The sequence below is a fragment of the Sander lucioperca genome, chromosome 13, assembly GCF_008315115.2.
Source record: "Sander lucioperca isolate FBNREF2018 chromosome 13, SLUC_FBN_1.2, whole genome shotgun sequence".
In the NCBI taxonomy this organism is placed as follows: Eukaryota; Metazoa; Chordata; class Actinopteri; order Perciformes; family Percidae; genus Sander; species Sander lucioperca.
Genome location: NC_050185.1, coordinates 6630528 through 6652483, shown reverse-complemented (window position 1 = coordinate 6652483; position 21956 = coordinate 6630528). Strand labels below are relative to the sequence as shown.

General features: G+C 41.0%; 1 protein-coding gene across 3 annotated transcripts in view; it reads right to left on the bottom strand.

Moving 5' to 3' along the window:
* Positions 1–21956, bottom strand: part of srrm3 (serine/arginine repetitive matrix 3) — a 92016-nt gene that overhangs the window by 60397 nt on the left and 9663 nt on the right. The window contains exon 1 of one of the 3 annotated variants that reach the window (XM_036008862.1): positions 1117–1136. The exons of the other annotated variants lie outside the window; for them this stretch is intronic. Within the exon in view, the coding sequence (XP_035864755.1) occupies positions 1117–1119 (3 nt within the window). The 5' untranslated portion in view covers positions 1120–1136. Of the gene's footprint in view, positions 1–1116; positions 1137–21956 lie in introns of those variants that run through there. 3 annotated transcript variants of the gene reach the window in all.

The following is a 21956-nucleotide window of genomic DNA, read 5'->3' as shown; positions in this document are numbered from 1 at the left end:
GATTTTAGATAAATAATCATCAGTAACGTGGATATAATGACTAAGTGGGTAAAGGCAAATAAGAGAACAGCTAAAACGGGAGCGTGTCTATGTTCCCACAGCCCTATGTTCCCACATTTCTAAAAAAAAAAATTAAAATTAGGCCCTATGTTCCCACAGTTCCCAAATTTCAAAGATTTTTTTCCCAAATTAGGCCCTATGTTCCCACATTTCCTTTTTCATAAATTTGTATCAGATTTAATCCCCCTTTCTCCCAATTTGGTAGCCAATTACACCCAACCTATTATCCAGTAGCAAGGGACTAGAGATGGAATGTAACCATAACCCTAACATAGGGCCGAATTTTAAGAAAAATCTTAGAAATGTTTGAACATAGGGCTGTGAGAACATAGGGCCTAATTTCTTGTGAAAAAAAGATTCTTAGAAATGTGGGAACATATGGCTGTGGGACCATTGGGCTGTGGGAACATAGGGCTGACCCTGCTAAACCAGTCTGGTTAGTTCGAAAATGACTTTACTGTAATGCAGCCTGTAAAACCAGGAAAAGACAACACTCATGCCATATTATGATATCCAAACTCTAAGACGATATCTAGTCCCAAATAACGATATCAATATGATATCGATATATTGCCCAGCCCTACCTGGACCAAAATGTTCGACGGACCAACTGAAGTCCATAGAAACATGCCTGTTGGCTCTTGGGCAGTGGTAAAGCCATTCTCTGTCTGAAGCACAAATGGAAGCTGTTAACTCATATCTGGTAATTACTAAAGATTTACTGTAAATAGAAGAGAAACATTCAGATCCAGACCTCTTCCAGTTAACAGCAGACACATCCACAGCTCCATTTCTGTAGTCTAGTAAGATTGTAATACTTGCATGTGCTGCTGGAGCATAGCCAACAATGCATTTCAGTCCTTATTAAATCTGAGACGCCACATTCTTATTTATAGCTACAGCCTTGTGCGCCGTGTCCATTTGTACTGCTATCTCCGGCACCGACTAATTAGATGTTGGCCCTCTAACATGTTTACAAGCTTTAATAATATCCAGGACACATATTCTGTATTTTCTAGTGTTTTGTGTGAGACCTGAAACAATGACACACATTACCATATAGGAAAACTCAAAGTAGATCCAAAAATATCCAGTAACTCTGTTGACATTTCCAGGATGATTCAGCCTGGTCAAGAGCAGTCATTGCACAGTAAATAAAAGTGTATTTGTGATTAGCAAAGAATGGGAAAAAAAAAACACTATTACCCATTATATGCATGTTTGAGCCCTAACTGCAACATCTAGAAAAACCTCAGCACATATTGTCCGAGGTTTGTCACTGATCATGACAGAGGTAGATATCAACCTGCGGTCGTGTTATTAGATAGCTCATCCTTTATTTCGCAGTCGGGCTAGACCAAACTATTTATAAGCTCCTCCCCAAAAGCAATCATATCAGCCCTCCTGTAGAGCCTGTATATAATAAACACAGATGGTACTGTCCTCAGTCAGAGGGCTTACAATGAGCCCTCCAATATGAACTGTGCTCCAAAGACAGGGCTTAAAATAGTGGGAGGCAGAAGAAAAATCGGTGGTGGATTTTAGGTTAGACAAGGGCAGCTACACGCCATTTATCAACAGACAGGCTGTGAAGGTGTTAAGAAAGTGCTTTACTGGCACTACCACTATTGCCAACAGTTTAAAAGAGGAAAGAAAATATATCTTCATTCCTGTCAAATAAGACAATCAGACAATCCGGAAGAATTGAATACAGCATTGACTCGATTTAACAGCGGAGAGATAAAGGCGTAGACAATTTCTTTTTCTTTTTGAAGATTTTGTTTTGGGGTTTTCCGCCTTTATTTGATAGGACAGCTAGGTGAGAAAGGGAAGAAAGAGGGGGAAGACATGCAGGAAACTGTCACAGGTCGGATTTGAACCCTGGACCTCTGCATCGAGGCATAAACCTCTCAGTATATGTGCGCCTGCTCTACCCACTGGACCAACCCGGCCACACGGCGTAGACAATTTCTGATGATTGTTTATGACTGTGCTCATATTAAACGCTATAATGATAGCCATAATAATGCTTTGTGTGTCCAGCTATTCATTTCTCCTTTTTGGTTTTTCTAATGCTTAGAAATTAAATTCTGTTTAAATTCTCGGTTGCTATGGTGATAAAATAATGAATGTCAAGCTGTAGTGTCTGCAGTGCAGATTTTCTGTTGAATCATTCTCTGGCACTCAAGCTGGCCTTTGGAAGAAGCTTAAAAAAAATAAATCTTTTCTCAAGGCCAACAAGAAGAAGAAACTGGAAGAAACACAACAGAACACAATGTAGCATCTACTGTAGAATGGATGGCATGTCAGATTTAGTTTCTGTTTCAAGCTACATTTTTGTCACAATCTTTTCTCTAATCATAACAACGGATATATCAACCTCAAATCAACTTTCGCATCAGCTTCTATGAAGATGGATTTAATCCTGCAATCCAGTAATTATTCAAATGCCAATATTTTATTTCAGGCACACACAGATCCCCCGATGGCCGCTGCTGCCCTGCTCAGTGGAGTGAATCAGACTTCTTAAGAGGCATGAGCTGTTGGCTTGTCCTCTGAGTCATGGCATTCACAGCTGTCTACCAAAGGGCTCTCCAGCCATGAGCCTCCCTGCACACAAATCAGACGCAGTTTTCTCTCCAACAAGGTCCACGTAAGGACAGACAAACACAAAAAAGGTGAAAGTGGGTATTAAGAAGGTAAGGGCCGCTGGGGATCGGTAGGCCTACTGGCTATAGATACAGTGTTGAACAGCACAACGTAGTCTACTGTATTACTACGCTCCACTGGGCTGCTCCAGATAACGAAAAGAGAGGATAATGGGGAATAACAGTGTGAGCTAAACGAGACAATGGCCACACCAGAGAGAAGAATGGAAATAAAAGATGAGTTTTCTCCAAGGCTACAGAAGATAGAACAATTTAATAGGATAATGAGAAAAAGAAAATGCAAGGTTGTGAGAAAAAAAAGTGAATCAAAGGCAGAGTAAGAACATTCTTTCCAATGAAAAACCTTTCAGATAACCAGCCTTATTGCCTAATTGTTGGAGTTGTATCGACAGGAGCACAATGCCTTTTAGCATGAACCAGTCACTGTCAGAGCTAAAGCCAACATGTGGAGCGCTAGTGGCTCATACAGATGCTCAGCAAGCCAAGGTAAGACTGCAGCAACACCCTGACATCTGCAACATCAATAAGCTACTGTAGAGGGATAAGATTAATGCGTGTATCAAACCAGCTGAACTCGCATGTCCTCTTAATTAGAGTTTTTAGCAGAAAAGCCTGAGTAGTGAGTACTGATCTAAAGTACTGCAATGAAAAAGAACAGAGCAACAATGAGCTAATTAGGGTGAGAGATACTGTATATGATTCATTAGGCAGAGCTCCTTGATCAGCACATTGTCCAAGTGTAGCCCAAATTAATGTGTTTACCTTCCTAAAGGACCATGTGTTTGCAACTATTAGCTCTTTAACTACAAATTAGGTACACTTAACATTTTTTTTGACCATTTTTTTTTAATACATTCTGTTAGGTTCAGTTTTTAGGTGCATTTTGCAACATTGCATGTGGCCATTGGTTTTTATTAATTTCACTAAGATATGGAAATCAATTAGCAAACTGAAACAAAGGAACTTTGGCAAATATAAATGTAGACTTGATGTTTACTGTAATAGATTACACTACTCAAGTTTCAAGATACTGCTGTTGATTTTCATACTGTTTGGAAATGGATCGAAACCAATGAACGCCTAGAATGGTAGAAAAGATGTAAGTAAAAGTCTTTAAAACACAGCAGCATGGTTTTCAAAAGGAAAACATTTAATGGGCTTAAACTTGAAAACACTGGCATGACCTTTAAAGCCCCTAACAACTTGGTTTCAAATCTTAAGTATTTATCTATAACATTAAGTCTCCTGAGTAAATAAGCAACAGTCAAAGTAAAAAAGAAACATCTTGGGGTATTACTCATTAGAGTTTAACGCTCGGAAAACTCAACTCATGTGCTTCATCGGGACTGTTAAGGTGTGGTTTGATCAGATCTGACTAACAGTAGAGCTGCAATAATTAGGCTATTAATACATTAGTTGATAGACAGACAAATAATGGCAACTTAGCCTGGGTAAACCCTGACGAACTTCTGGCAAATTTGAGATTTGCTCTGCAAGTCAGTCTGGCCAAGAGCCCATTCAAGCCCATTTCCAATTTTTCCAAATCGAGGCACCAATCACAACCGTTGAGGCGGACTTCACGCGATGACAATAGCGCAGCGACGGCGAGCAGCTTTTTGTTTACATTCAACATGATGGCCACCGAAGCGCAGCAACCCATTGATGCTGCTGTCACTGCTACTTCACCCGGATTGTTGGTCTGATTGGTTGAAGGACTATCCAATTGCGCCCAGAGGCATTTGAGCAGCGTCCGTTGGTGACGCCCCTTTGGAAATGAGCTGTGAATGAAGCTTGCCCAGACCTACTCTCAGTTAAAACTGAGAAGGGTCTGGTGTCAACCAGGCTAATGGCAACTGGGTTAATCGATGAATTGTTAAAAAAGCAAAAATTGTCAAAAATGTCTTACATTTTAGTAAATGTATTCTCTTTGGGTTTTGGACTGTTGGTTGGACAAAACGAGACATTTAATGACATCACCTTGGACTTGAATGCCGTTTTTCACAGTTTTCAGATGTTTTATAGGCCAAACAATGAATCAATTAATGGAGAAAATAATGGACAAATTAAAAAACAATGTCCTTGGGTGTGGCCCTAACTGACTGTGACCAAATGACCCACCAACTGTCATAAGATTCTCATTCAAATGTTGTTAAATCCTGAATTGTGAGGCATCATCCTTTTCTAACAGAGCCTACCTTAAACCAGGAAAACCAGAAAGAAAAGAAAAAACAGAACTCTCTAATGTGAAATAACCATAAGTGATCTAACTTTGATTTATGTTGATGTACCATCCTTTATAAGTATTGAGAGAGAATTTGTTTTCAGGGTCTTTAAATAATTGCCAGTGATGTTCTGTTATGTGTGTTGTGGATGGTTGTGTAACCCTCTGCGATTTGCTGTAAAGTACAGCAGGGGCTGTAAATACACAGGCCATGACAAATCAATGGCAATGACAAATCCTAACTATTTCCTTTTATTATTCACCCTCTTCACCGCAACCCACAATGAAATTACTATTTCATTTCTTAAAATGCAGAGGCTGCCTTTCCTCTGACAGCTCAGGTGAGCCGCAGCGTGTCTCCAAGGCAACCCCGACATTCCATTTCAAATTAATTTGAACAGTAGTGCTTTTATAAATCGAGCACACGGCGGAGGCTTCATTCTATCTTCAAGGGGAAAAAAAGACACAGGGCAAAATGTCAACCCATTAAAGACAGTTCTACACTGTGTGCCTCTTGAAATCATGACGGGACTGTTTCCATGCCTCACCAACGTCAGATGTTCCAATACCATTTTTTTATTCTCAATACCGATTCTGAAACCTGAACTTGCATATCGATAGCCGATCCTATATCAGTGCGTTGAATATACATAATTATTATTAGTTTTTAACAGCTGTACACTACTAACCCTATATGGATGTGATATGATTGCTAATGACAACAAAACTGTCGGCCCGTCCACATGATACAAGCCTTCCGTGATCGTGCCCCCCCCCACGCAGCTGCTAGTAGCCAAGGAGGACACGGAGGATTAAAAAAACATGATGGCCTCTTCAGAAGAGGTAATTATCTTCACTTGAGTTTCTGCGTGCGAAAGTCGACGGACGCCCCAATCTTCTGAACATAGCCATACTGAGAAATACAGAGAGAGTTGTGTGGCGTCTTAATTAGCTTTGTAGCAACTCATTTGGCAATGGCTTGAATGTAACGGGCGCTCATTAATATCAAAAAGTTACTCACTAAAGCTTTAAAGCCTTGAACAAAACATGAACAAATACATTAAAAAAATACAAAGATCGAAAGCCATAGAACTTTCTTTTATTATCCAATTTGACAGTCAGTCAGAACAGATGAAGAACAAAAATAAACTACTTTAAGTTAGATTTTATTCAGGGCTAAATTACGAGGTATAAGATCGGTGCATAGACTCGCATACTCGCCGATCCCGATGCCAGCATTTTAGGCAGTATCGGAGGCATTTCAGATACTGGTGTGGCACAACTCTATCAGCAACTATAATTTATTTGTTTGATGATGATGGTAAAAATGCTTGTATACCTGTGTTTTTTTTTAAATTATTTTTTCCTAGTAGAAGTCCCTCAGTGTTAAGAATAGGGCTTGCCTGTGCATTGGTCAAATTCTTGTAATAAACAGGGGTGTACAGTACCTGTCCATTGAAATTCTCAGAAGATGGCCAGCTTGGCCTTGAAGCGTAAAGGTTTCTATTTCACGGCTGGCTGCTTGTGGATGTAATCATCTATAAGAATAAACATGGGTATTATTTGCATGCGTGCTCCAATTAAAGCTGTCGGGTGGTGATATCTAGATTCAGGCCCTGTCGCTGGCCACCGCCGCCTTCAACGACCATAATAAACCAGACACAGATATGAAAGAGAACAAGTGTCACCGGGGGAGGCTTTTCCAAGGTAGTACACTGTGTCGCCTGTCATTCTCTGCCCTTCTCACCAAAATAACACACACACACACACACACACACACACACACACACACACAAATATACCTCTCTCCTGCTACCTTACGCTCTCTCAGCCCTCATTCGTGCAGTTCATTCACAGGAGAGAGACAGGATTGAGCACTGCGCCTTCTTTCCTCTCTGGTGTTCATATATTTCTACTCCGTATGTGTGGAGATGGGGGATGGAGGGCGTCTACTCCTCTGGGACCGCGCCAGAGATTGCTGACGGATCAGGAACGCTGTCTGATGCTGCACCACAGGAGAGCGATTAGGGAAGGTTTTGTCATTTTTCCCGATATTTTTGGGCCTCTTCCGCTCCCAACAATCACTAACAGGTCCACTGCCTGTCACGATAAGGAAGCATTCTCTTCATTGCAAGGAGACACACTGTGATTACTTGATGCTAGAGGACAGATAGCTTCCTCCGAATCAAGGTCAACCTGCAGAAAGCCCTGTTTTGACAGAATTTCTCAGTAATGGCTTTCACTGAAAAAAATGCAAAGCTTAAAATTGGACCTGCATGTGCAGGCAAAAACTAAACACCAAACAGGCACAAAAGGCAAGCACAGGCAAGGACGAGATTCATCTGGCACAGATATCGACTGACTAAAAAGCAGACCCAAGAAGACTGAGTCATAGAAAGACAGAGAGAATGTCAAACAGGAGAGTTCGTGAAAGAGAGACTGATTGGCTGATTGATTGAAGGAGGGCCGAGACAGACAGACAGGTCACCTCTATCATCTGTGATCCTCTGTGACCTCGAGTCCATCCCCGTATTGTAACAGGGAAATAATCAGATTAGGGCTGCAGGATATGAGGAAAGTATGCAATATGCTATACCGTTTTTGAATATTGCGATAACGATATCACTCGCGATAAATAAACAGATATTAAAGTGTACTCAGATCTGCATTTCTGCTGCTTTCAGTATTCTGCTAAAATACAACAAATTGCCTGTTGAATTTAAAACAAATGAAAGGAAATCATTTTCAACATTCTTTTATTGTAAAAATTGAATTGAATAGAAAAAGCACCACTAAAAAAAGAATTCATTTTTAAGTGCAGTTTTCCCCCGATATTTTCTTTCAACTAAAACAAAAAATCTTTGAGTGTCTCTCGCGATATGTCGCAGCCTTTCACGATGTGTTTAGTGCGCCAGTTGATATTGCAATGACGATAAAAAAAAAAAAAAAGATATATTGTGCAGCCCTAAATCAGATCAAAATCAAAGAGAGAAAAAGTAAGAAGATGAGAGAGGTGGAGACGAGGACGCACTGACAGATACGTTGCTAGCTCTCAGCGATGATGACCATCTGTCATCGGCTCCTCACACACCTCGCTGCCCCGCCGAGAGGCACGCGGGCGGATGCACACGTGCATACACGCACACACCCTGCAGCTGAAGAGAGATGAGTTGAAAACACACATTTCAGCAGCTTTCCTCAAAGTGTCAAGGTGAGATCGGTCACTCCTCCCTCCCCCGCCGTTTTTTTACTCCCCTCTCCCTGCTTTTACATCTCAATCCGCGGCGCAACCGTATCGCTGGCCATACGTGAAGGCCCTGTTGTGGCAAAAAAGGGAGATAACATGAGACTAACCATAATGCCACAATGAACATCCCACGTCTCCCTGCCTGCTCAGATCTCACATCTCCTCAGGCCATCTGTCAGGAAGGACTACGTGCTAGTGCGGCCTATGAAGCAGCAGATATTCCAGCAGTAACACAGGCTCCACTGCACTGCCCTGAGAGATATGTGCATGTACATATGAATGCAGTAATGTCTTTGATAGCTCATGAGGGCTTTTTTTTTTTTTTTTTGGGGGGGGGGGGGTCTAAAGCAATGTTTCTGGGCTAATCACTGTTGAAATGTGTTTACATGCTGGGGGAAGGAGCTGATATGGAGTAAAATCTTCAAAAAGCAGGGGTTGCTAATCTCCCTGCTGGGAGCAGGATTAAGGCACCTATCACAGGAGGCATCCTGCTATAATCCCCAGCCTCTGCACAAACAAAGTTTGTATATTGGGAAGTGCAGCAGTCGTGTCTGTGCATGAACTGAGCAGATAGGAAAAGACAGTGAAAGTCTATGCTAGAATGAGATAACTTTTACTCCATGGAAGTGATTTGAATAACATTAAGACCAGGTTTTTAATGGATGTAAAGTGGAATGGGGTTAGAAAATGGGCTTTTTCAGGAAAATAAAATAATATTTTAATCACTCAATCAGGGCCTAATGAAGCTCATTTTTATCACTTTTCCATTAGCTGTTGTAGCAGGCTGCATGCCTGTTATTATTATTGTGGATTTTCATTTCATTCCTCTCCGGGACCGGCCGTTGTAATTGGAGGTCAGTTTCATCTAAGCTAATTTTGCTATTTACCTTCACATTTTTTATGGATAATGGATAAGCCCCGACCTTACATGTAACACTTTTTACACTATGAGCATATACAACAATTGTGAATTAATAATACAGAAAATTCTTAAGAGAAGAAACTTTTATTATTATAAAGAAAACTTTGATTATTGTTATCATTATTCGTCACAGTATCAAACAGTACAATGCAGTAAAATTCAATCTCTGCATTTAACCCCTCCTAAGCATTAGGAGCAGTGGACAGCCAAATTCATCGTCCGGGGAGCAACTTGGGGTTGAGTGTCTTCCTCAAGAACACTTTGAAATGTGGACGGAGGAGCCTGGGATCGAACCGACGGTCTTGTGGTTGAGGGCCGACCCGCTCTACTTCACAGCCACCCATAATTCATGTTATAATGACTAAAAGGTGATCTTTAGTATTTGGTTTTCACATTGTGTGACAATGCAATGAATTTCTGGCTGGTTAAAGGTGGATTAGTCACTCACACATACACCCACACAGAGCAACAGTGATTTGGAGCGTAGCCCAACAGAGAGGAGAAGTCCCTGGCTTATCTGCAGTAAAACTATCTTATCCTATCTCTCCTTTGCCATCCTTGTCTGCAAGCTTATACCCAGAGACAGGCTGCAGAGCCCAGCCTGGTCTCAGGGGGGTCCGAGGACAGCAGCAGATCCAGCTTGTCAGCACCAGACACCGGTGGTCTATAGGAGCCAGCAGCAGACTGAAAGCGGGCTCGAGAGAGTGCTGGGTTGGGAGAGGGAGGGGGGTGTGGCACTTTGAAAGCACTCATAAAGGTCAGGTCTGCTGCCCCTCCACTGGGCTATCACTTGGCGCCTTAAAGGTTAGACAGAGCCCTCGGCTGCACCGGAGGGGATGTGAGAATACAAGAAATATCACCAACACCAATACAGCTCCAGACAAAGTCGATACTGACACAGGAGCAGCTACACACCATGCTACAGCCTTTGTTAGAAAGCCATTTCAGTCCAAGTGGCAGGTAAAATGTCACATGGGAGAGGAATACATCAGATAGAGGGTGCTCCTCCTTGGTTTTATGCCAGTCACAGGCTTGGCCACCTGTTTGGCTCTGCTGGTGGAAAAATAACTGAAATGATGAACACCTGCAGTCTTCTAAGTGCTCTCAGAGAGTCCTCACCACCAGAGTCAGACAAAAACTCTCTTCCTCTGCCCTCCATTACCAGACAAAGTGAAGCTGATTGGGTTGGAACATGTGCAACAACAATGTGGTCCCCAAACATTACAGAGTCAAAGTGAGACATTATAAGACAAAATGGCTAACCAGTTACAATATATCCCCCTCAGTGTCATATGCCTTCTGTGGCTCCCCATATGGGCAGCAGCCATGATGGGCTTATTAATCCCCTGGGAGGCAGGGGACAGAGGATGAGTGTGTCCAGGCTTGCTGCAATATCCTCTGGCCAGGCACTGCGTCTATCTGTGCCCCGCCTCCCCCCACTCCCTCCACTAACGCCATCTGTTTCCTGCCCAGTACTCTGGCTTAGGTCCCTGCTGAGCATTGGTCTCTCCTGCTCTTATGACTTGCTTCAAACATTTGCCCCAATCTACACAGAGGCTCTAAGTATACATGTATAATCTTCAGGTTAGAATATCAAGATGATTTTGTGATTTTTCAATTACACTGGTGTGAAAAAGCTTTAAGTTTCCATGTTATGTTCATCCATTTGATTTTTCCATTAGGAGAAAAATACATCATGTATAAAAACAATCACGTCAACAATGTTTTTTCGGATTGAAAAATGCAGAGTAGAAAAATAAGTAGAGTAGCTGTCATTTCTGTTCATGCTGTGTCAAACTCCTGACAGTTATGGCTGATTACAGTAAGAAGTCATTAAGTTACTTCTTGTACATATAGAAAATGGGCCCAGTGTACAGTACACTGTATATCTAGGCTGCTGTTTAAATCCAAATTGGTCTCTCTCTCCCCATATGTCTCCTGGGGCCCCATTTCCAATAGCATCACATGGGGTCTGCTGCTGTCTACCTGGCTGTGAAGCAAGCAAGCTGCAGATCCCTCATCTCAACACAGGACATTCACTTAGCACTCCCTCTCTCAGCACTTCTCTGCAGTCGAGTACACATTTCAACTAAATTGAATATTCATCTAAAAGTTGCCAGGATTCAAATGTTAGATTTTTCTCGATTGTCTCAGATTAAATGGCAGGGTGTAGCAGTCAGAGAGGCACGCTGCTTTTCTGTTTGCCCAATCCAAAAATGATCCGATTTTTGCTTTGAATTTCTTGTGGACATTTTGGGAAACACGCTCACTGGCTTTCAGTCGGACAATTAGATGAGAAGAGCGATATCACTCTCCATTGCAAGATTGGTATCAACTTCTCCTCTAACTCTCTGCAAGAAAGCAAATTTGTTCCCAAAAATGTCAGATTATTTGTTACTGACAGCAGTATGACTGCCAGGATGCCGGCAGTGTTGCAAAAAGCCAGGTGTATCACCAGCCAATCAGAGCTGTGGCTCAGTTTCCCCCGTCTGGGCCAACCCGCAGCATGAATAGAAATTCAGTGTCAGATTCTAACACACTTACCTTGAAGGTAACTACATCACAGATCCATTTCTGTCCTTACTCACTCACTCTAATCCTGTCCATCTCCCACATTCCCCACTTTCTGTTAGTAATCATATTTGTTGCCACTGAATAAATGGCTAACATCCTCACAAACCCTACCCTTTAAACAACTGCACAGCTGCCAAAGCTAAACGCCCAGGGTGCATTATAACACATTGAACTGTATATTCATCACTCAGTTGAAGATGGGTTGAATATAGAACTTTGCATTGCTTTCTATCGGTTTCTAATGAGCTGTATGACCTTGCACGCTTTCTGATTCATCATGTGAGCTTTATAAGAATCTTTAGGATGGATCCATGGTTCTCAACGGCTAGCTGCGTGCCCCCAAGGAGGTAGATTCTCCTGTTTCTCCTTAATGGAAAAGGCATTGGGCGTGAAATTTCCCGTGACAGCAGACTCCTTTAAACCCAGCAGAGATCTGCTCTACACTGTGGGGTTAATCAATGAGGTTGGAGGATTGAGGATAGAATACAGATGAGATTAAGATTCAGATGTGCAGAAGAGAAAAGACACTTCATGTAAAGATAAAGCAAATATCTCTCTCTCTCTCTCTCTCTCTCTCTCTCTCTCTCTCTCTCTCTCTCTCTCTCTCTCTCTCTCTCTCTCTCTCTCTCTCTCTCTCTCTCTCTCTCTCTCTCTCTCTCTCTCTCTCTCTCTCTCTCTCTCTCTCTCTCTCTCTCTCTCTCTCTCTCTCTCTCTCTCTCTCTCTCTCTCTCTCTCTCTCTCTGGAAAAGCCAAAGATTCAAATTTGTGTGAACAAAAGCAACTGCCAGGGTGCCGAGCAGTTTGGCAGTGGCATTCGTTGGTCACTTGCCTTCACTGAGCTGAGTGTGTAAAGGTCAGACCTTTTTCCTGTAACACAGTTATGGAGGAGGCCAGGGTCCTTGAAAAACACAGCACACCATCATCACCAAAAGAGTACTTGCTCAGAAGAATATTATGTGAAGCATGCAGTGGTTTGCGTTTGTTGTTGAAGTTTATTCCTTTGAAAAACATGCTGATTTCTTTTTTTAGGTTTTAGAGGAACAAAAACCTTCAGCTGCCAAACCCTTTCTCCTGGTTGGACAGATTGCTGTTGACATAAAACCAATAGCAATCTATCTAACTAGCACTAGTCAAACATTTTTTTTTTATTTAAAGTGCTCATATTATGCTCATTTTCAGGTTCATAATTGTATTTAGAGGTTATATCAGAATAGGTTTACATGATTTAATTTTCAAAAAACACCATATTTGTGTTGTACCACACATTGCTGCAGCTCCTCTTTTCACCCTGTGTGTTGAGCTCTCTGTTTTAGCTACAGAGTGAGGCAACTCACTTCTGTTCCATCTTTGTTGGGAGTCGCACATGCTCAGTAGCTAGGTAAGGACTACTAGCCAGTCAGAAGCAGAGTATGAGGGCGTGCCACGCTAGCAGCTAGGTGAGCATTATAACGTGTGTTTAGAGTTTAGATTCTCGGCCCGAGCCCGAGCGGACCTCGGGTCGGGCTCGGGCCGTTATTTTCCGCCACATCCTCGGGCCGGGCCTGGGCCGGACCGCGCCTGGGCCGGACCCTTGATCAAGCAATTTTTTTTTTTTTTTTAATCCATTACCTTATTATCCTATTTGGGTGGGGAGATAGCTATGCCATAATCAGAAATATTATAAATATATATATAGGCTATATAAAAGTAACAAATGTGTACAAAAGTTAGGCTGCAGTTACAAAATGCAGCACTTCATGCGCGGAGTCTCCTCCTCTCGCACGCATCACACCGGGAGCTTGAAGATGTAAAGAAAAAAAGAAAAACAGGAGAATTAACTTTGAGCAAGTGTGGAGGAAAGTCGGAGGTATGGAAGCAGTTTAAACAAGTCGTGGGCAGTGACAACAATATGTTGTTCATCTTTGTTTCTTTTTTTTTTTTTACGTTTCTTCATTCGGATCCACTTGCGATCCGTTCCATTCTAAACAAACAGCGCAGTTTATATGCTTCGTCCTTGTTGTATTATTCTAAACAGATTTCTGCAGTTCAAACAACTCTGAATTGTAGTTGAGAACGTCAGTTATAACGGCCCACGTATTAAAAAATTGTCGGGTTTAAATCGGGCTCGGGCTCTTAATTACAGTTAATGTGTCGGGCCGGGCCGGGCTCGGACACAACGTGCTCGGGCTCGGGTAGGTTCGGGCTTGATTTTTTGGGCCGATCTAAGCTCTACGTGTGTTACAAAGTGATGCACGTCCGTCTCTGAAGTACAGGCTGGACTTCAATAGAGCTGTTTGGAGCAGTTTGTGAACAGTGTTTTCTGTTGGAGATGGTAAGTCCCTTTTTCACTTTGTAAACCTATAACGTGCACTAAAAAGATATATAACACAATAAAGGAAAGGGAAAAAGCCCAAAAGCATAATATGAGGACTCTAAAATTGAACTCTGTGTCTTCTAAGGGGATGGGACCGGCCACACATTCTCCCTGCAACAAAATAATTATCCAGCAATAGAAGTACTGCAGAGTATCAAAGCCTTCACTGCTGATGTAAGAAGGCTATAAAGCCTGCCATTTTCATTTGCTAAGAAAGCCAGTCTTTACAATAACACTTGTTCAAAATGTAAGCCAACAAAAGCTCTTTTTATGGCTGCTGGGAGCCTCGGAGATAGAAAGGCTGTCAGTTGGTCTCTTTTATCAGATTGGTTAATATAAGTGGGTGCCTGTGGTAAATAGTGGGGCTGTGTTGCCAGCGCCAAATGCTCCGACTGAAACGCAATAGCAATAGTACAATGTCCCTCTTTATCTCCATCTTCTCGCCGAAGCCCTTGCCTGCGATAACTTACCTACTGCTAAAATCCTCTCACCTCATCAGTGGTGGTATGTAACTAAGTACATTAACTCAAGTACTGTACTTAAGTACAAATTTGTCAAAGGTGTCTTTTTTTTCCATGCCACTTTCTACTTCTACTCCACTACATTAATCTGACAGCTTTAGTTACTAGTTACTTTACAAATTAAGATTTTTGCACATAAAAACACATGTAGTTTATAAAATATGATGTTTTATTATTAATTAAACTACCCAACAATATAACGGCCTACAAGTCCAGCTGAAATGATTAGACCATTAAACACTTAGTTGATTGACAGAACAGTTTGGATCGTTTTCCAGTTTCTAAAATGTGAGGATTTTTCTGCATTGAGTACTTTCACTTTTAATACTTTAAGTACATCTTCCTGATGATACTTACATACTTTTACATAACATTTTTATTGCACTTAAACTTTTACTTGTAACAGAGTATTTTTACCGTGTGGTATTATTAGTTTTACTTAGGATCTGAATACTTCTTCTACCACTGCACCACATACCTCTGCGCCCACCAAATGCCCATTTCTAATTCTTCCACTAAAAAGGTCCACGGAGAGCACTGAAGCCAAACATTCTCCCAAAAAATAAATTGCCAGCCAGGGTCCATAAACGTTCAGCGGCTCTCTGCTGTGTGAATTGCTGCAGCCCGCTGCTGGTGTTTGGCCTCGCTGAGCTCCCAGAACAGCTCTGTTTCACTGTCTCTGTGTGTGTGTGTGTGTGTGTGTGTGTGTGTGTGTGTGTGTGTGTGTGTGTGTGTGTGTGTGTCTTCTTTATTTGAACAGGAGGTTCTTCATATTACTGTCACTAGTTGGCTTGCTCATTATGAGTTCTCTATTCTTCTTGCATTGTATTCTCTGGAGTATAATGTCCATATGCATGTGGATAAAGCTGAACTTTCTTGTCAGTGTTCTACTTTAGCAATACAGAAAGGGTTTGCTGCTGTGGCTGCAGCCACAACTGAATTCATCTAGTTTAATCAGCCTAATTAGCATAAGGCCTTGGAAATGGCATTGTTTCACTTATGACTGAAGTGCAAATTCCACTGATTGCAGAAGTTTAAAGAAAAAGTTTACTTTCTAGTACCATACAATACTTAGCATCTGTGGCTCCTGCTAGTAAAATAAAAAAAAAAAAAAAAAGGAAAATTGTAAATAAAAAAGGAAAAATATACTATAATAATTCCCCCAGGAAGCACCTCCAACATAGCTCGCTAAAAGATGACTATACATACTTTGGGCAGGTAGTTGATTAAATTACAAAAAGCAATTGTTTTATTTTATGATTTCATATTGCCATGTCTCCAGAAAAGGTTTTAGTCTGCAAATGTGTGGCATGCAAATTGTTTTTCTTCTTTAAAGCTGATAACTATGACAGAAACTATTGTGCCAAGTTGAAACAATACAATTATTTATGAGGAAACGGGAAAGTGAAAAGAAACAAAGAGTAATGATACAGCAGCTCGAGCAGCACCGGCCCAGATTAAATACAAGTTCTGATGGATTTTACAGTGTCAAAGACCAGTTGAGCTGTAAAGTAGGGTTGGGTACCGAACCCTGTACTTTTACCGGTACCGACCGAATCACGTCGGTACTACCGAGTAATTGGTTTCGGTACCTGAGAGTATAAGCGCAAGCTTATCTGTCCTCTCTGCATGTTGACAGAGAGCAGAGGTCCGGCACACACACACGCGCGGGCGCAGAGGTGCGGACGGAGCAAACTATGTCGGCTCTGCAATTTTGTTGAAGTCACAGAGAGTCACGGCAATGCCAATAAAAGCGGTTTCAAGTGTGGTTTTTCAAAACTTCACACAGACAGCGTTTGCTGCGATATGATATTAATGGAGACCCGAAAGCGGTTGTGGTGCTGTTGTTTTACACTTCCTCTGAGACAAGCGGGCACAACAGTGGTTTCTGTGCCCTGATGAATGTCAACAACAAGGTAATTCAAAGTGCTTTACATGAAACATTAAAGAGCAGTTAAAACGGTCATGATGAAAATAAAACAGGCTAAAATGTAATAATACACAAATACAAGAATAAAAGTTACAGTGAGTAAGTTATTATTAAATTAAATTATTCAATTATTCAATTTAATAGGTTGTAGGGACAGCTTTGGGAGGAGAGAGGCAGGGGTTTTTATTTTTTATGTTTGTTTAATGTCTGTCAGTGTAAAATATTCTAAATAAATAACATAATGTTCTAAGGAAATAGGTTTGGAATTAGTTTTACAACTGAAATATTTTTTTTGTAATTACAGAGGGAAACTACCAAAAAAAGTACTGTTGGATACCAGGAACTGAATTTCAGGTACCGGTATCTGGACTAGTATTGGTTCAGATGCGAAAGATACCCAACCCTAAATAGCAAAACTATGTATTGTGGTATTACAACCAACACAGCTGAGAAAGTGAAAAGGAAGCAGCTACCTTCACTGCATATTCCTGTACCAAAAAATAACCAGAGATCACAGGAAAACCCTAATAAACAATCGTCACAGAGTTGCAATAATTAAAGAAAACAGAACATGCTGAGTCATTATGTAGTACGAATATTGTTTTATCAAGGGATTAAATTGTCAACATATTGCATCAATACATAACCATCATTTTACTGTTGGTTGAGGTGGAGCTACTTTTAATTACTTTATTATTAGGTATGAGTTCAGAGGTTTCCAACCTAGGGGTCGGGCCCCCTTCTTAGGATCACCAGATCAACCTGAGGGGTCATGAGATGATTAATAAGGAGAAAGAAGAAGAATAAGAAAGAAAGAAAAAAATCTTCAAAAAGTTCTGCAACACAAATTCTGCTAACAACTCATAGACATCTGAAACCTGATAAGGATATAGACTGCTTTTTTGTAAGAGGTCACAAACCCAAAACGTTTGGAACAACTGGTTTAATCTGTAACTTTGCATTGTATTTCATAACCTTATCATATGTTTTCATGTATCTTAACCTGTAAAGTCACCAGTAACTATTAGTGAGGCAACAAGTAGTGTGGCATATAGTATATTTTGGGATATTCTTATGTCTTATATTGTCTTCCAAATCAACATAGAGGAAACACTGTATTTCTTATGAGTAATATACAATATGTACAAATGCATGAGATCATCTGTTGGCACAGTGTAGCCTATATAAACTGTTGCACTGCCTCCTTCAGTTGGTCCAACGTCTGATTTCTGAGAGTAAAGTTGCCAGTGAAGACAACGGACTGATCGTTTTTATTTCATTCTTTCAGAATTCAAAATTCTTTTAAATAAGTCTCAGAATGTACTATGTGCGGCACAACTACCTTAAAAATAGTACTTAAGTACAGTATTTTCCACCTATGGTATTCGCTGCCACAGATTTCTTTGTAAAACACAATACTAACACTGCTAAAATGTAGTGAAAGGTAATCTGGTCAGAATCTTGTCGATGGTGTCAGTAATTTTCCTTTCAGTGGTCCTTATGAACAGGCCTCCAATGCTGCCAGTGCTTTCATTCTATAAATTGGATACAATTAGTCTGAGTAATTGCTTGTGGTTGCTTGATCAAAGTGGTGACAGAGGTTTGGAGACATAAAAGGAGGTTATAGTGTGAGATGTTAACAGGATGTCCTCTATTGACTGCAGTAATGTGGTACTTTGTCGTGCGAAATGTCCTTCAGCAGAATAGACGCTTTAACGTGTCTGCAGAATACCCACAACACATCTGACATCATTACATCACATCTGACATCATCATTTTACTATTTTAAATATTTATTCTCTTTAATTATATTTATTATTGTGTGTTAACATGTGTCTTCTACTTTTCCTCTCATCCCTTGCTGCTGCAACAGTGTGAATTTCCCCATTGTGGGATTAATAACTACATGTTCTTGTAATTAGGGACACCAAGGATATTATATATAAATGGTTTATGTAACATTTTTATTTTTTTAGTTTTTCTTTGATATTTATACGTGAGATGTGATGTCATCTGGTATGTTATATTTTGTCATAAGGCATACTGATATATTGATATATGACGCATTAGTTGTCTAATGCATTTGGCTGATTATTTTGTCAATATACTTTAATATGTGTGCTATGTTAATTGTGGGGTCAAGGGCAGGTGAGCGAGGCATTGTTTTGTATATATGTTTGTATCTGTGTCTTTTTTGTATATGTACTGTATGTTTAATCTTTGTGTTTGTATATATGTGCAGGACCCCCTTGAAAATGAGATGCTACATCTCAAGGGGTTATCCTGAAATAAATTCAAATTCAATAAAGGATTTTGAATCTTGAATCTTGAATAGCCTCAACCAACCAGACTGCATGGTACCTTATTCTGTGTAAGACTGGCTACACATTACAGTAAATGCTTTTAATGGGACAACCTTATTAACAACATTCAGAATAAAACTTTACACTGATCTGTTCGTTGTTGGTCTATATCGACGCCGTTTGATTGAGGGTCCGCCGGATGTCCCTCATTTTGGTCCGAGTGTCCCTCACCTTCCGCTTTCTTTGTGTTGGCATTTTAAACTCCGATCGATTCGGGAAACATCCTTCGAACTAGAACCGACAATCAAATTAGATGTATCTTTTTTTTTAAGTAGAATTCTCATCACACACTCGACAGCCATTTTAATTCCAGAGCTCGCCTCCCTAGGTACACATGTTCCACCGAAACAAGTTCCTTCCTGAGGCGTCCAGCGCATTCCAGGACGATTGTGATTGGTTTAAAAAAATGCCAATAAACCAGAGCACCTTTTTCTCTTATCCAGGAATGTTGTGTGGACTAGCCAGACCGTCTTGCTGTAGAGATAGGTCTGGCAATGCGAGACTAGTCTGTTGTGGATTTTCCACTGAGAGGGTCTGGTGGCGGGGGCTGCGTGCCACCTTATATCTCTTCCTCCTTGCAGTCCAATATCAGGTTTGAATTCACAGTCTGGGGCTGTGTGTGGCAGACAATGCCTGATAGAGCTTCTAAATAATTCACTATCCATGCCCATATACCTGTAAACTCTCTCGGAAGAGGGTAGTTACCATAGATACATACACAGGCTGTTTGAGGGGTACAGCCATGTTAGGCTCTCTCAGTGTCTGCCTTTACTGATACATGTTATGGATGAGATTTCACAAACAAGGGATGTTCTCTAGATACGTTTGTCCTGCTTTGTCTTGGTCTGTATCTATTGTGACATTATTTTTCCCAATTTAGCTGGTGCCTGGGGCCAATTTGTGTTTGTAAGAATGTTGGTAGTAAAATCAGTTGGTGTACTATATGAATATGCACACACAGTGGGATACCTCGTTATTTAAAAAAAAACCTTACTGGGGCTTTTGGAAAAACAACCCAATCAAACGTGTTCCCATGACATGGTGCTCTTTGGATGCTTTTATATAGACCTTAGTGGTCCCCTAATACTGTATCTGAAGTCTCTTTTATATAGACCTTAGTGGTCCCCTAATACTGTATCTGAAGTCTCTTTTATATAGACCTCAGTGGTCCCCTAATACTGTATCTGAAGTCTTTTATATAGACCTTAGTGGTCCCCTAATACTGTATCTGAAGTCTCTTTTATATAGGCCTTAGTAGTCCCCTAATACTGTATCTGAAGTCTCTTTTATATAGACCTTAGTGGTCCCCTAATACTGTATCTGAAGTCTCTTTTATATAGACCTTAGTGGTCCCCTAATACTGTATCTGAAGTCTCTTTTATATAGACCTTAGTGGTCCCCTAATACTGTATCTGAAGTCTCTTTTATATAGACCTTAGTGGTCCCCTAATACTGTATCTGAAGTCTCTTTTATATAGGCCTTAGTAGTCCCCTAATACTGTATCTGAAGTCTCTTTATATAGACCTTAGTGGTCCCCTAATACTGTATCTGAAGTCTCTTTTATATAGGCCTTAGTGGTCCCCTAATACTGTATCTGAAGTCTCTTTATATAGACCTTAGTGGTCCCCTAATACTGTATCTGAAGTCTCTTTCCCGAAATTCAGCCTTGGTGCAGAATCACAGCCACTAGAGCCAGTCCCACAATGAGCATTCCTTAAAATGTGCCATTTCTGTGTCTGTAGTTATTGAGGAGGAGAGAGGGGGGGGCAAGGTAGAGGGTGGGGGTGTGGCCTTGACCAACTGCCACTTTGCTCGTTTGAAAGTCATGATGTCTCTCTCTCTCTCATGGGTGGGCAAATTCTCTGGGCGGGCAAAGCAGAGAAAGGGGAGGTAACCTTGCTCCTTATGACATCATAAAGGGAAGATTCCAGATGGCCCATCTTTTCTTTCAGCTTTCATTTTCTCAAAGGCAGAGCAGGATACCCAGGGCTCGGTTTACATCTATCACCATTTCTAGCCACTGGGGGACCATAGGCAGGCTGGGGGAACGCATATTAATGTTAAAAAAACCTCATAAAGTGAAATTTTCATGCCATGGGACCTTTAAATCGAAAACTACAGCTCTGAACAATATACCACAGCAACACCGGCTCATTTTATTTTGCTCAGTGAAAGTGTTAAAGCTGATGCCGAGGCCTGTATCAAACTGCTAAAGGTGAAATGTTGGACTTAACTAAAAGAGCAGCTCTGTGAGACTGTGCAGACAGATACATGCTAACATTAACAATAACATGGTGACTTTAAACATGTACTATATAGCACGTACACCAATGTAAGGGAAAATATTGTCCAGGTTGAAAAACAAAAAACAAATTGCCCTTTAACTTTATATGTGCATATGTGTTTCGATGTGTCCGATGTGCACTTGTCATTCCTAAAGCTCTCTTTGTGCATACAAACAGCGTTTAGGTGGTGTTAAGTGGCCAGTAATCCAAGTTACGAGAGAGGGGTAAAGTCAAACTTAAGCTGCTGGAGAAATAGCTATGAATAATACATATGCTGGCCTTTCTGTTTAACAGGTTATTTATTATTTACTAGGACCGATTTGGTCATAATGCTAATTATCTAACTGTGGAGGCTTCAGATGGATGATCATTCAATCAGTCACCAACACAGGCATGCACGTACGCAGAGAGAGAGAGAGAGAGAGAGAGAGAGAGAGAGAGAGAGAGAGAGAGAGAGAGAGAGAGAGAGAGAGAGAGAGAGAGAGAGAGAGAGAGAGACGTCAATCACCACGTGCACACACATACACAGAATTTTACATAATAATAAAAGGACAGCATGATTGATTCACCCCTCCCCCATAACAGCTGTATGACTTGAACACACACTGACAATAACACACAAAGAGGGATATAACTGTGGAACTCAAAACCAAGCACAGGTATAGGTTCTACACTGAGGTCAATCTGATACACCACTACGCTGGCTCTGAGCTGCGGTTAAAGGGAACAAGCAGTTATTTTAGGTCTGGCCCGCTCTAAATAGGGGGAAGCGGTGCCGGTGCAGCGACTGCAGCAGGCGAGGCTGATATG